We start from the raw sequence: 15,945 nt of genomic DNA, 5'->3' as shown, positions 1-15,945 counted from the left end.
CAGGCCAGTTCTTTTAGAATCTCCCACATTCTGGATTTATCTGACTGTTTATGATATAACTTAACTTGGTCTTCTATGCTCTAAATTGCCGGTACACTAGAAGGCTTGCTTAGGCTTAGGTTAAATATTTTGTGACGATTTGCTACATACGTGTAACTCACTGCAAACAGGTAAATGCCTCTCATTTGAGCAGCGGTTGTCCACTGCTGTGAGAACATCCTGTGCTTTGAAAGAAATGTAGCCCTAACGCTGGTCTCCTGTGCTCTTCTTAGAACATGTGCACCATTGAAGCAGAGCTGGAGAAGCAGCTGGGGGAGTTCTCCATCAAGATGAAAGGTATTCTTCCTCCTTTTTATAGAGTGGGGTGCTATCTCCGCCTAGCTCCTTGAAGTGTGGCATCACACACCGTTTTAATTTTCCTTGCAAAGATATTGGGCCACTCTCTCTCAACCCTCCCCACTTATGTTAATTTATTGATGCTCCAGAACCTTCTCGTCCTGAGACTTGCCTACATATTTACATATTTACATATTTACTGTGACAGGATCTCAAACATACACAAACATGGAAGAATATTATAAGGACTCCCATAGACCCATCACCTCCATTTGATAATCAGCAAGATTTTGCCACCTTTGCTTCATCTGTTTTCTTGTCTTTGTTCTTCCTTTGATGAAATAAAACCCAGATGTGGGAGTCTCTCCCTGTAGACTGCAATGTGCCTCTCTTAAAGAATAGGGACATCTTATGATAGGGACACCACAATGCCAAGTATTATCGCTTCTAATAAAACGAATATGCCTTTGTTATGAATCCATTCCATTAGCAAATGACCTGGTGGTCTCAAAAGTGAGTTATACAGTGTTCAAATCAGGATTCAAATGAGGTCCATGCATTATCATTGGTCGTTAGATATCTCTTTTCAGTTTCCTTTCATCTAAAACAGACGCCTCCTTGTTTTTTTTCCTACCGTTGACTTGTCACGTTGAAGCTGTTGTCACTGTTGTCACTTTCAACATGTCACTGTTGTACAGAATGTCCCACGTTCTAGACTTGTCTGTTGGCTTCTTGGTGGTGTCATTTACTTTGTTCCTTTATGCTCTACTTTCCTATAAACGGCCTACCAACTTCTTTATTTTTAAATGTTTTTTAGTGTTAAACCCACACAGGACTGTGCCTTTTCCTCTTTTTCCCAGTGCCTTTCTGGTGTTGACTCCAGGAAGTCCTACTCTGAAAGCATTGTTGATTTGTACTGCAAGCATCTTCAGAACAAAAAGCTCTGGTTGTAGAAAACGGAGCATCCTTCAGGTGTTGTCAGATTTACAGCTCAGTGGCCAACAGGGCTTCAGATGAGCAGCCATCACAGCGAGTCCATCTTCCTTCTGAGTTTGGGCCACGCACCCACTCACCGCAGGGAGAAGGGCTAGTTTGTGTGCCTTTCCTTTTCTGAGGTTTCTTAGCAGCTGGATCCCTGGATTGCTAATGGGGATTTAATCACCCTCTTGTCTGCTTTTTGCCATTAAGGGAGTAGAAAAGGAGCGCTTTTTTTTTAAGTGCTTGACAGGAGAGCTTAATTTTCCAATGAGTCACCTAACTCAGGAGGCAAAGTGTTCTGTCAAGTGTGGTGTCCGGTAGAGCCGCTCTGGTTGAGTGTACCTGCAATCAACATGACCTTGACCCTCAGCTGCCCACACGGCTGTGTTCTTCTCTCCAGCAGATCCCGTAGTGAATCAGTCTGTTATTCAGTATGAAGTCTCAATACTTACTTTACTACTGAGGCGGGACATCTGTGCTTTTTCAGTTTTTTAGGTCCTTTCTCTTCACTGTGGGTCCTCACCGAGTCAGTGGTTCTAAAACCACTCAGGCCCTGCCCCCATCTCAGCAAGTCAGGGCGGGGCCCTGGCACCAAGGAGCTCCACAGCTCTCTTCCCAGCATTCTCTCATTCTAAGGCAAGGGTTACAATGGGAAGCCGTCCTCTTCCCCGTTTCCCTCCCCCAAGATAGGTGGGTGGCACCCTTCGGGTATATTTTTCATCCTCGGGATGATTCTGTCAGCAGCCTGCTTCTGGAAAACCACTGCCCTGAGTCAGTGTTTAGCAGAAAACACTTCTCTCTCCTTCCCCTAACTCTTGGGCACCCTCCACGCAGGCTAGCACAGTCTGGGGTCTTACAGCTGAGAGAAATTCCCATCATGCCGTCTTCTCACTGTTAATCCAAGCAGTACCGTATTTCCCCTATTTCTGACGCTCACTATTATCAAAGTCACCAGTTTGGGGTGAGTTGGTGATTTCCCCATTTTGTCGATGGGGAGTGGGGTTAAGTGACTTGTCCCAGAAGTCACACGGTACGTTGGAGTCAAACTTGAAACTGAATTCCAGAGCTCGTGGCTCCCAGTGCATTCCCGTCCCCCAGCCCCATATGAGGAGGGATGTTCTAACAAAGGTGAACAGATACTATAAACTATTGCTCAAAACATGTTCTCTTCTATGGGATGGTAGTCTTCCACCCAGCACACAGGCACCTAGGAGTGGGTGAGAGGAAAGGGACAGCCACCCACCAGACCTGGACCTCAGGCCTGAGGGTCAGCGAGGATGTTCTGGGGGCCCTACCATCCACCGGGGGGCCCGACTGCCCAGCTAAAGAACGGCTCTGGGTTATGATGGGCTGTCATGACGGACGGGCTCAACTTGCTGCCGCCCCTGCTATTCCAGCTCTACCCTCAGCGTGGTTCTGTCTTTCCTGCCCGACGGGCTTCCCTGGCTTCTGTCTGGGTTCAGGGTTTCTCCCAGGGGGGTCACTCAAACCTGCAAGTGATCCTCCTTTTTCATTATTGATTTATCTCACTTCCACTTTCCTAATCTAACATGAAAACTTGAACTATTTCTATGAAGCCTTTCAGGGGTAACACCCCCATGGAAATCTTCCTCTCTCTTGATAAAAGGGAGCCTCTCACGCTGCCAAGAAATCTTGCATCTTTGCAGTTACCTACTTTCTTATCTGTTATTCATTCTGGTAAAAAAAAAGAAAAAAAAAGAATTACCACCCCCAACATACATAGTGACACAAGCTGAGGATCTTTCATAATATCCTCAGACCTGGTAAGCCAGCTTCCTCCTGCCACACGCTTCCCCAACACACAGACAGCAATCATTCTGTGGGGTTTTGGAGGGGCGGGGTAAGTGATGATGGTAAAGACAATTGAGCCTGCTGTTGGCCAGGCTCTGGGCTGCATCCTGGTGAATGGTCTCTGGCCTTGACTTCCACACAGTCTACTGGAGACAGTGGTTGCATGAGCCAGTCTAATCTAATTCCACGGAATAAATGATCTACTGGATCAATAATGTGGCCAATTGCTTCGATGCCTGGGGGGCGGGGGGGTGGCAGGAGGGGGCGCAAAGGGTGCCACCCGCCTATCTTGTGGGAGGGAAACGGGGAAGAGGAAGGCTTCCCGCTGTAACCTTTGCATTAGAATGAGAGGACCCTGGGAAGAGAGCTGTGGAACTCCTTGATGCCAGATTTTGAAGAGGGTCGAACGCCAGGCTAAAGAGGGAGCACTAGACCCATCCACCAATTTGCAGATGGAAAGACGTGGTCTGTTACAGAAAAACTACTTCTCCCAAGTATTACCTACTTCATATTAAGTTCCAGGCAGTGTGTATATCCAAAAGTCTGTGTTGGCCCCTGCAGCTTTTAGGGCAGGTCCGGCCTTGGGAGAGGGGACATCTACCAGGGAGCTAGTAAATCTGCATTATTCATGCCTGGTCAGTAAATCATTCAGTCCTGTAATGGGAGCGCCTGTCTATTCAGCTGTCTGGCTGTTTTCCTTGGAGTAGAAAGTGTCACTTCCTTAGCTTCAGAATCGCTCCCCCCCCCAGTGCTAAGATTGTCGTGAATATCCAACCAGCCTTTTCTCTGTGTATACGCTGCCTGCCAACATGTGTGATCTTTTTTATCTTTGGAAAGGAAGATCCTCACAGAACTAGAAAAAAAGGCGGCACATTCTTCTGGCAGAATGGTCCCTGAGCAAAAGAAGAACAGGGTGGGCGGTTGCAGACTGTAGCATCTGGGCCTTCCGAATGAGGTCATGGAAGAGCTGTTTTATCAGTAATAGATGTTTACAGTAAAACATCCACAAGGTGCAGGAAGATGCACCATGGAGATGAAAGCCCCCTCAGCCCCTCCACTTGCCCATGCTCATCCCTGGGTGCTAACCCCCATGATGGTTTTTGGAGTGGCCATAATGAAAGCTTTGTGGACAGTGCAGCAGTAATCCCCAAACTGCTGAGAAAACAAGAAGCTTTCCCCAACTGAAAATCCCAACAGGCCTCAGACCAGAGTCTGAAAGAAACCTGGCCAGGTTTAAAAGATACAAGGCGGTAACTCTAACTGACCCACTGTTAGTTTCATTTCTGCAATCAGTACCATGAGTGGCTTACATTAGCAGGTAGGACTTGAAGAATCATAGCACAGCCCCAGGCCTGTTTTTGCCTGTCTACTGCCACGTGCCACGTTATGGTTATAATCAGGGTATCAGAGTGATACCGCCTCAAGCATTTCCAAAAAATTTTGCTTTAATAACATGAGCTGAGAAGCTCAAAAACATCACTACCAAGTAGCTTTCTCCCATCTGGATAAGTTCTTCCAATATGAAATTTCTGGTGATTTTGAAAGGAAAAAATAAAAATAAAAACCCTCAAAGGATTTTCCCCTTTACTCTTCTTTATCCAGCACTGATATCAGATCAGTTTTTTAGGTTTTTTTGTTTTGTTTTCTAACCAGGCTTCCATTGTAAGTGCATAGGTATGTAAATAGGCAGTAGATAAATCCTGAATATTCTGCAGAGTTTTTTTTTTGGTTTGTTTTTTTTTTTAAACATCTTAATTGGAGTATAATTACTTAACAATGGCGTGTTAGTTTCTGCTGTATAACAAAGTGAGTCAGCTATACATATACATATATCCCCATAGCTCCTCCCTCTTGTGTCTCCCACCCTCCCTATCCCACCCCTCTAGGTGGTCACAAAACACCAAGCTGATCTCCCTGTGCTATGCGGCTGCTTCCCACTAGCTATTTTACATTTGGTAGTGTACATATGTCCATGCTACTCTCTCACGTCGTCCCAGCCTACCCTTCCCCCTCCCCGTGTCCTCAAGTCCATACTCTATGTCTTCTGCAGAGGTTTTTAAAGTGTTTAGGACTTTATTAGAATTGGTATAAACAGCCAATTGTGATTTATAAAGATCAGTCGATTGTGCTTTTTTTCAGAGGTATTAAAAACAAAAGACTAATCCTCCAGAAAATTATTAGTGAAAATTGGCTTCTTTAATTCTGCTCTTATTTCAGTAAATCTTTTAAGAGGCTTGTTATGTTCTACTTGTTAGTGGAAACTGGTCCTCAATGGACCGGCTCCGTGGATGGAGAGGTGTGACGAACTGGTGAGTTGCTGCCATCTACTGACAGAGAGTGGTAACAGCCGGTGCCTTTTTAGGCCTCCCTGGACCTTCTCTATCATCTTAATCCTGGCATAGCCCATTGAGACTGGTGCGAAGCAGATTCATCCGTCCCACAGTCTCACAACTTAACGGGGCTCTTCCTAGAAAGAACAGTCTTCTCTGCCCCAGAGAGCACCTCTCCCATAACCCCAGCAAGGAATATCCTCTCTTGCTGTGATAGATGGAATTCCCAACAATAGCTGTACCCACAGTCGTTCCCCAGAAACTATTATATGAGTTTTCACAAAGGCCTGACACTTTGAGTCTTATAAGTGTGCCAGTGTGGGTTTATAAAGAGGGGAAATGAATTCTGCACCTCTGATCCCAGTTGCTTGCTTACAGGTCTGGCTGGTTTTGCTCGCCTCTGTCCCGGAGATCAATATGAAGTAAGTGTGGTGTCGGTCTGGGTGTTGGACTTGAGAGGCAGGAGTCAGCTGTCATTATTTTGCTTCTTCAATTTTTTTTTTACATTTTTTTATTTTGAAGAAGAAATTTGAGCCAATCAGTAATTTTGGAGATTAGTGTAAGACCTCCCGTATACGGGTCACCTAGACAACCAGTTTTTAACGTTATGTCACATTTGCTTTAGTATTATTAATATTATTATTGTTGTTGTTATTTTGCTGAACTATTTTAGATTAATGCACAGGTATCATGACCCTTCACCCCTAAATTATTTTCCTGAGGGAATTTCCTGGCGGTCCGGTGGTTAAGGCTTGGCACCTTCACTGCCTTGGCCCAGGTTCAATCCCTGGTTGGGGAAGTAAGATCCTGCAAGCAATGCGGCACAGCCAAAAAAAAAATTATTTTCCTGAATGTGGAAAGACATTCTCTCATATAAACGTCGTACAGTTGTCTACACCAACAAACTTAGCACTGGCCCTTTAGCTAATATCATTTGATATACAATCTATATTCATATTTTTCCAAGTGTCCCAATATTGTACTTGATAGCAGTTTATTTTTCCTGATGCAAGATCCAATCCAGGATTATGACTACTCAAAAGTATCATGATTGAAGAATAATAGAATCTAGATCTTTCTTTATAAAAATATACTCCATAAAAGTAAAAAAGCTTTTTATCTTTTCCCTCTTCAGAAGGGAACTTACATAATGATTTCATCTAACTATCTCCTCCAAAACCTTCTATAATCATTCATCTTGGCCGGGGGTGGTGAGGGGGAATGTGTCTTCCTCTAAGCAGTAAAGCTGTCTGACTGAGGAGAAACTGCACACCCTCCCCCCAGAGTGTGTCGGATTTCAAAATCCTTGTCCAGACCTGTCTCCCTTATCCACAAGAAGGATGCCCTGCTTCTTGCTTCTGGACACTAAGTAGATTTTAGCTGCTGGTTCCTTGTCTTTCTAAAGGAGCTGCGGAGTATGGAGAATGAATCCAGTGGTTGTTATACTGAAGTAGAACTAACGAGAGAAAGAACTGAGCCAAAGGGCACGATGCAGTGACCTTGTTCTAAAGAAAGCCCTTCATACCCTCTATCCTAGAGAAACAGAACTTACCCCCTTTGAAAGTCTTTCCCTGCTGGTGCTCTGCTCCACGCCCCCTGCCAGGGAATTTGGAAGAAGCGACAGTCAGTGGGTGTCATGAGGATGCTGGAGAAGGGGAGGAACAGTAGCTACTGTATTTACTTGCCTTTTTCATCCTGGTGTTTGGTGGGAAGGCAGGTGAGGGCAGTGGAACCTGAGGGCCCTTTGGTGTCTTTCCCCAGATTTTCATGAAGTATGGCCGACAGAGGTGGAAACTGAAAGGCAGAATAGAAGTAAATGGCAAACAGACCTGGGATGGAGAAGAAATGGTGTTCCTGCCCCTGATAATTGGATTAATTTCCATCAAGGTACAATATCGTCCTTGCAGTTTGTTGTCTTTGCTGGTGCCACGGCTGGATGGTCCATCGTGGAGACCTGTGCCCGTTACTTCTGCCTGCTGCCCCTCCAGCCCGCAGACCTCTCTATGTACTACAGGTACATACATCAAAAGACTTGCCCTCGTGTCAGAGCGGGCAATGGAAATGTGAGATGGGCTTGGGAAACATCCACCTCTGATTTCAGATATGGTTCTGAAATGCCTGCCCTGGCCAAGAAAAACAAAGGAAAGAGTAACCTGGCTTCGTCCTCTGCGCTCCTGTAAGGCCTTTCTTACCTCTCCCTCTCTCACCAGGTCACAGAACTCAAAGGGCTAGCAACTCATCTCCTGGTCGGCAGTGTGACCTGCGAGACCAAAGAGCTGTTTGCAGCACGACCTCAGGTGGTGGCTGTGGACATCAATGACCTTGGCACCATCAAACTCAACCTGGAAATCACCTGGTAGTAAGTTGCCCTTTTCAATATCATCATGATAGAAACAAGTGCTGTAGGCTCGTGCTGTCCCAGGGGTGGCGTGTGGACCGTCAAAATCACTGGGGAGCTTGGTACGAAAGCAGGGTCTCAGGCCCCACCCCAGACTCGCTGTGTCAGAATCTCTCAGGGCCCAGGAATCTCTTAAAGAAGCTGGGTGATGGTCACGCATGTTAAAGGAGAGCCCTCTGCCGTATCACTACTCTCCTCTTCAACTTCCTATTTTTAAATATTTTATTCTGTCTCCTCGCCTCCTTCTCAGCCTTTAGATGTGTATAAAGAAGTATATCTCTCATGTCCACTAATTTGAAAGAAAATAACTGTCCAGTATGAGATATTTTATCCACAGAAAGATCCTGATTCTCGCTATGGTGTTTTAATTGCTTAGCCCTCTTTATCTCAGATACCTGACACTGCTTTGGAAATTTTTGGATATCCTTAGTCTCTCCACACTCTATATACTGAAACAGAATATTTCCAAAGGGCCAGAGACACCTTTTGTCAAAGCAGGGAACTTAAAAGTGGTTTTCTGAAGTCACCCCGCGAGAAGGGTCATGATAAGCTGTTAAGTACTGGTTGCTCACAACATTTGATCTTATGCCCCTGGTATGTTACAAGTAACTAGGACATGTTCAGTACTAATGTTTGGGGCCACCTTTACAATAGCGAGGGTCAGGCATGGAAGCAGCAAAGACATGTTGCCTTGTTATTGGAGCAGTGTCCACAGCTTTTGCCCAGCCCATCTCTCCTCGTAGCTTGTAATGATTGACGTCTCAAATGCAAGATCAGTGCTTCTGCTGGAGGAGCACATGGCATGCTGATAAATGGCATCATTGTGAACAGACTGTTATCCTCTCGGTCACACAACAGGCTCTGGGTCCACTGAAAGGAATAGGAGAGTTTTCTTTAGAACCGAACAATAATCTGTTGCTCTCTTGTATCATTAAAGCGTCTGCCCTTGCAAAGCTCCAGGAATTTTTACAGACTTCTTCAACATCTCGTGTTGGGACAAACATTAATATGTTTGTGTCTCTAATACGAACGAGGAAACAAATTTATCTGGTCTGCAGGTGTGCACATAAATTGTGCTTAAAGCTGTGATGATAATCTGGGGTCCCTTGGGTGAGTCTAGACCCCGTTTTCTGCTCCACTTTTTTTTATCTTGGTTTGTTTGCTGACAGACCAATTTGGCCAAAACCAGCCCAGTTCCCACTGGTTTGAGTTTACGTAAGTATAATGAGGTGCTTTCTTGGCCTGCGGACCGGTGATTATAGGTGACTTTAACAAACGTGTGTTCACGGGGACCTGTTGTTTTGCAGTCCATTTGACGTGGAGGACATGACCCCATCCTCAGGTGCTGGGAACAAGGCAGCCGCCCTCCAGAGAAGAATGTCCATGTACAGCCAGGGCACCCCAGAAACGCCCACCTTCAAAGACCACTCCTTCTTTGTAAGTTCAGTGTGATTTCTAGAGGAGAAATGATGAGCCTGAGGCCATGCTTGCACCCAGGGTTTGAAATGCTTAATATAGGGTGTTAGGGAGTCTCTATAATTCCTAATACAGTCGTCCCTTAATACCCGAGAGGGATTGGTTCCGAGAACCCCCCTTTGATACCAGAATCCTAGGATGCTCAAGTCTTTATGTTAAATGGCATAGTGTTTGCACATAACCTATGCACACCCTCCCGGATACTTTAGATCATCTCTAGATTACTTATAATACCTAATGCAATGTAAATGCTATGTAAATAGCTACCAATGAATTGGCAAATTCAAGTTTTGCTTTTTTGGAACTGTCTGGAATTTTTTTTTTTTTGCGGTACGCGGGCCTCTCACCGCTGTGGCCTCTCCCGTCGCGGAGCACAGGCTCTGGCCGTGCAGGCTCAGCGGCCATGGCTCACGGGCCCAGCCGCTCCACGGCATATGGGATCTTCCCGGACCGGGGCACGAACCCGCGTCCCCCGCACTGGCAGTCGGACTCTCAACCACTGCGCCACCAGGGAAGCACCTGGAATTTTTTTTTCATAGATGCATAACCCTTGGATACGGAGGGCTGACTGTAATGTCATCTTCAAGTTCACCCTAAGCACATGGTGACTAAGGAAAGCACATTCCGAGATGTCTGTGGCCACCCGCGCACAGGTGGTAAACCTCCTGTGGCTCTCCTCTCCCCTCCCCCAACTTAAGTCTAAACACATGTAGACTTTTCTGCACATTCTCTAAGATCAGACTTTTAAAGAAGTGGGTGTAAATAACGGCCTCCTTGTTTTAATCAGAAATGCTTGCTAGAAAGCTGACAAAAACATGGTAACCTGCTGCTTTCCACTAACTCCCCCATTTTGCTTTGACTTCTGAAGAGATGGTTGCATCCTTCACCAGACAAGCCAAGGCTGTCTGTCTTGAGTGCCTTGCAAGAGTCTTTCTTTGCCAAGCTGCACCGCAGCCGCTCTTTCAGTGACCTGCCCTCCCTCAGGCTGAGACCCAAGGCCGTTCTAGAGTTTTATGTGAGTGTGTGTGGCCCGCCTGGGTGTGACGTGCTTGCTGTAGGGGGCTTGTGGCATGTGGGCTTTGGCATGGCTCTTGTTTTATCTGCTGTCTCTCGCTCATTGGCTAACGGTTACAGGCCTCCTGTCCGTGGGTGGGAAATTTGGGCATGCATGCACCTTTGTGAGAGAGGCCGTTTGTCCTTCCCTGCTCATGATCTCCACTTTTGTGCTGTGACTTTTCTGCACTGTGGCAAAGATATCCATGGTAACAATATTGTCACTTAAAAAAAAATACAGCTGCGCTCAAGGTCAAAGAAGATTTTCGTTCACAAGTTAAGCTAATGTATCACTAATAGCAGTCTTTACAGTTGTAGCCTTCAAAACCTGGCACTGGATTTAAACCTATTTTCCCGAAACTATTTTTATTGAAAGAGGTTCTTAGCCCTAATTTATTGTATTGTTTGCTAGTTTTATACTATCGAAGTAAAAGAAACTCTTTAATTTGCAATCAGGAATGTAATAGGTAACCTACATTATATGTGTTATCCATTATGTCACAAGAGAATACACATACACATATGTACATACATACCTGGAATGTTCTGCCATTTACAGACATATAAAAGTAATCTTTGAATGTCCAGAGAGGAAAGGGTTAAAAGTCTTCTGGTTAATAATAATAATAATTGTTATACTCCAATAAAGATGTTAAAAAAAAAAAGAGTGCAGCTCTAGACTAACTGGCAAGCCTAAATTAGTAGAGAGACTGATTATAGAGGAGTTTGAAATAGATTTTTTTAAATCACTTTCAAGTACCCACTCTGCATGCTCAAATGAGGTAAAAGATTGTTGCATTAGTAAGATATATTTTAAAATATACTTCAAATAAAAATTAAAAATAGATTTATTTTTCTTTCTAAATGACTACTTGAAACGCGTTTTTTATTTTTCTTCCCAAAAAATAAATAAATAAATAAGCCATCCAAAAAATAATAATAATAATTGCATCTTAGTCATTGGATTAAAAAACACAGGTGAAATGGACCAGGCTAAACTCTAGTGGAGTTTCCACGGAAAATGGGAAAGATATGCACGTGCCAGAGAAGAGTAGAGCTGATGCAGTAACTGTCAATGTCATGTGTATATTGATGCTCATACGCTGCAAGCTGGAGGGTGTAGAGATGGTTAGTAGAGGTTTTAATTGCATCATGTAAACAAGAGCAAGACTAGAAAAGAATGTGATGGCTTCCCATAGCCTTTTGGATAAACGCAAACTCCTCGGAGCAGCCGTTCCATTCCGGCCCAGTCTTCCAGGCCCACCTCTCCTCTCTCCAGCCTTCATTCTCTGCCGGACTGCCCCCCGCCGACCCCAACCCCCATCACTGTCCTCCAAATGCACCCTCCCTCTCAAGAGCTCCCACAGCCTGTTGTTCCTTCTAGGACGCACTTCCTCCTCCTTCTGCCCTTCTTCTCCGCATTTTCCAGGGCTGAGTTTCAGACACTCTCTCTCCTGAGCACCATCCCCGCCCCCTGCCGGGGCTCCTACCACCCTGCAGCATCCCTACATCACCCCTCAGTTACAGCACGCCTTCCCCGTGTGCCCGTTTATAGGCTCGCGCTCTTGGCAGGCTGTATGTCCCCTTCAGCAGGGCATCTCAGTCTAACTGGATACTTGCCACTTAAGTACATGCAAATTGGGTTTGGGAATGTGAGACTTGATAGAAGTGGCTGAAGAGGAATTTGGAATTTAAATAAGAATCGTGACAACCAGTCCCGCTCCTTACTTAGCCAGCGCCTCCCGCCTCCCTCAGAGCTGCTCGGAATGTGTGCTCTGAAGATGAGCTGAGGCTGGGCAGGAACGTTCAGAGGACCCAGGGCTTCTGTGAGATCCCCAGGGGACCCCACGGAGGAAGTGCAGGGAGCAGGACTCAGCCTTCCCCCATCCCTCCCCAGAAGCTTCCTTTTTTGTCTGTCCTGGAGGCATAAAACGTGTTTGGGGGGAAAAGGGGGTGCAGATACAGGAGGAAGGAAACTGAAGTAAAGGAGGCTGGAAATAGTGAGTCGCACGGGGACCCACCCCCTCCCCGTCCCCTCCCGAGGACGGTCCCTGGAACTCCCTCCCCACCCCCGACCCCCCACCCCCACCGCACCGGGACTCTGGAGCACAGTTCAATAATCACTAATCCAATAATCCAATAATCACTAATCGAAAAGGAAAACATTCTCACTTTTCGAGGCAAAGAAACTGAGCCTGCAGAGGTTATTTGAGTGCCCCAGTGACACATCCTTTTACTCATCCTGTGGTTAAAGTAAAAAACCTTCCAACCAGATGAGAATGGAGAGTTTGAGTTGAAACTGCATGTATTGGGAGCTGGTGGCCCAGATCCAGCAGTGATGGGACCATGGACGCTGCTGGAGGAGGATGGGGAGCCTCTTTCTGTCTGCTCCTCATTTCACTTGCTGTAACATTTTTGTTTCCTGGGCTAATTCCCAGCACTATCGTGATCATTCATTGTTTTATTTATTTATTTATTTATTTATTTATTTTGCGGTACACGGGCCTCTCACTGTTGTGGCCTCTCCCGTTGCGGAGCACAGGCTCCGGACGCACAGGCTCAGCGGCCGTGGCTCATGGGCCCAGCCGCTCCGCAGCATGTGGGATCCTCCCGGACCGGGGCACGAACCCACGTCCCTTGCATCGGCAGGCGGACTCTCAACCACTGCGCCACCAGGGAAGCCCTATTATTTTTTTTTGGCCGCACCACACGGCGTGTGGGATCTCAGTTCCCCCACCAGGGATCGTGGAGCCCACGCCCCCTGCAGTGGAAGTGCGGAGTCCTAACCACTGGACTGTCAGGGAGTTCCCTCATTGTTTTATGTATAATTAAAATAGGTACTTACCTTTACTTAAACAATCAATTCTGGAATCCAAGAGAGAGTATTCATTTTGAAGGAGTTGATCTCAAATAACTAAAAAACTTGTCCCACAAAGCAACATTTAGCACTTCGCCAAGACCACTGTGTCAGGAAAGGTGACTTAGAAATTGCTTTAACGCCTGCATAAACAAATTACCGTGGTTACCTGGATATTTCTGACCTCTGTCTTCTGAGTTCTGCTTCACGGATCACAGAGCCTGGGGCTGCCTGACAGAGCACTTGGGATTTCTAGACACCCTGGGAGCTCTGGGGTTTGCAGCCCTGGAAGATAGTTGTTCAGTTTATCAGTCTTTTTCTCCTCTTTTTATAGAAGCACTGCGCACATATTTCAGGTCTTGAATTGTTTGTGGCGTGGTTACTGAATTAATAAAACTTTTTCCAGGGCTTGGGATTTGTGGGTAGAGTTTTTCAAAAAATAATTTTATGAGAACTGAAGCAGAACAAAGCATCACATCTTTTGAGTGAAATAGCAAGAATGTTGTAAAGTCTTTTAAGATCGATGCCAAAAAACAAAAAAAACAAATCAAAACAAAACAAAAAAACGGTGGTGCTATTCTTAACTATGGCTGCCAAATATTGTGAGATCCTGGGATTTGGGAAACAAGCACCACTCCCCTGCCTCCAGCCTCTTCTTTTGAAAAATGTCAAACCTGAGAATAGTGCAATGAACTTTCACCGAGATTCAACAATGGTAATAGAGTTTTTAAAGGCTTGTTTTCTTTTGCCACGCATGTGCGCGCACGCACACACACAAAATCAACAATACAATGTTAATATCGTGAAAGGTCTGTTTTTAAAATTTTAATTGTCTTACATTTTGTCTGGAAATGAACCATGCCAAACGCATCCCTTGTATTTAAAATCGTAATGATTTGCCTTTTATCTGCAGTCGAATCTACCTGATGACGTCCTTGAAAATGGGAAGGCAGCTGGGGAGAAAATGCCACTGTCCCTCAGCTTCAGTGACCTGCCCAATGGGGACTGCACCCTCTCCCACAACCCAGGCCGCCCTCTCCCCAGCACATGCTCGGCAAATCCAGAAATCACCATCACCCCCGCAGAGCTGAACCGCGACAGCCCCTCCTCCCAGAACGAGGGCCTGGATGACTCCAGCTCGTCCTCTTCCAAGAGCTCCTTGGGAGAAGAAGGCTCAGAGCCCAGGCCCCACAGGGAGGAAGAGACCGAGGGGCTCGGGAAACCCGAGGCCTGCAGAGCATCCGCGGGTGCCCGGACGGAGCGCCTATTCCTGGAGAAGGGTGTCGCAGAGGCCCTTCTGCAAGAGTCTGACGAGGCCTCTGAACTCAAGCCCGTGGAACTGGACACTTTTGAAGGAAACATCACGAAGCAGCTGGTCAAGAGGCTCACCTCGTCAGAGGTGCCGGCGGCCACCGAGAGGCTGCTCTTTGAGGGCTCTGTCAGTGGAGGGTCCGAAGGCTGTAGATCCTTCCTAGATGGAAGCTTAGAGGATGCCTTTAATGGGCTTTTCCTTGCATTAGAACCACATAAAGAGCAGTATAAAGAGTTTCAGGATCTGAACCAAGAAGTCATGCACTTGGATGACATTCTAAAAGTAAGTACATTTTTAGGGAAATTGGCTTAGGTCTGGAGACAGGTATCTTCAGCCAACATTCTATTTAAAATAGCCTATCTTTTTTTTTTTTTTATCCTGCCCCATCACAGGATCAGTAGATAATCATCACGTAAATGGCACTGATTTTTAATACTAGTAGCGTATATTTATTTTCCTGACAACTGATCAACTTAAGGAAAATGATTAGGAGTTAAATTAACAGCTCTGGAGAGCGTCTAAATTCCCTCAGTCCCTAAGTTCATCATTCAGATTCCAGATGTGAAATGGTGGCCTTTTGGGCATCATAATCTCATTGAGATGCTCCTGGAGAGGGTACCTCTCTGAGTATCAGGGAAGCAGGAAAGCCCTCCCATGGTTGAAGACAGAGTTAGGCAGTACAAATGTGAGAGCCATGGGCATCTCTCCCCTGCCCAGGGCACCACCTCCTGGAGGATTCCCTTCTCTGCAATTGGCCCAAATTGGTGAGTCGGAACCCCAGATAATCACCCACGAATAATCGAGAAGCCAGAGAACCCTGACTCCACCAGAGTTATCTTCCCCTCTCCTGTTCCTAATCAGACCGCTCAGGATAGACATGGGAAGATAGGAGTGAGGGGGTGATTTCCTCTTAGGCAGGAGGTCCTAGCAATGAGATCGTTAATGCTACCCCAGAATGTTATCTGTCTCCACTTGGCATACAGATGAAATTTTTAAAAACAAGGCACAAGAAGACAGAACTGGAATTTTTGTCCCGAATCCCACTGCCACGTCTTGTATTCTTTGCTTTGCCGCTCTGATTTATAGTGCCACAGAGAAGAGAACTTGGATCTTTTCTCTTGAAAGAGCAGTTCTTTGGGAACCTGTTCTATAAAATAAGCTTGAAAATACAGTGTCAGGTGCAAGTCAACCCACAGCAGGCTGTTGCATCCCTTGGCGTGACGGTTTTAAGATGTGGCCTTCCCCGTGGCACCTGGAACAACCTTCCCAAGGCTTTTCTCACAGTCTCGGTCACGCTGACCTAGGTCTGGAGGGGATGTCTGCCCGGGGCAGATAATAATCCATGCTCTGACTCCCCACATCCTCTAACGCTCATGACAGATTGATTCAGCTG

At 46.0% G+C, this 15,945-nt stretch overlaps 1 protein-coding gene across 9 annotated transcripts in view; it reads left to right on the top strand.

Moving 5' to 3' along the window:
* RIPOR2 (RHO family interacting cell polarization regulator 2) overlaps positions 1-15,945 on the top strand; it is a 227,245-nt gene that overhangs the window by 187,396 nt on the left and 23,904 nt on the right. For 7 of the 9 annotated variants that reach the window (XM_079932723.1, XM_079932724.1, XM_079932725.1 and 4 more), the window contains 6 exons: positions 273-336; positions 5,835-5,878; positions 7,218-7,343; positions 7,667-7,815; positions 9,162-9,291; positions 14,154-14,834. In XM_079932723.1, coding sequence (XP_079788849.1) covers positions 273-336; positions 5,835-5,878; positions 7,218-7,343; positions 7,667-7,815; positions 9,162-9,291; positions 14,154-14,834 — 1,194 coding nt within the window. Of the gene's footprint in view, positions 1-272; positions 337-5,834; positions 5,879-7,217; positions 7,344-7,666; positions 7,816-9,161; positions 9,292-10,198; positions 10,346-14,153; positions 14,835-15,945 lie in introns of all 9 variants that reach the window. The other 2 variants (XM_079932730.1, XM_079932726.1) reach the window with 2 other exon arrangements.

This window comes from Stenella coeruleoalba (genome assembly GCF_951394435.1).
Source record: "Stenella coeruleoalba genome assembly, chromosome: 10".
NCBI lineage: Eukaryota > Metazoa > Chordata > Mammalia > Artiodactyla > Delphinidae > Stenella > Stenella coeruleoalba.
Note: the sequence above shows the minus strand (reverse complement) of the source record. Positions and strands in the feature narration are given on the sequence as shown.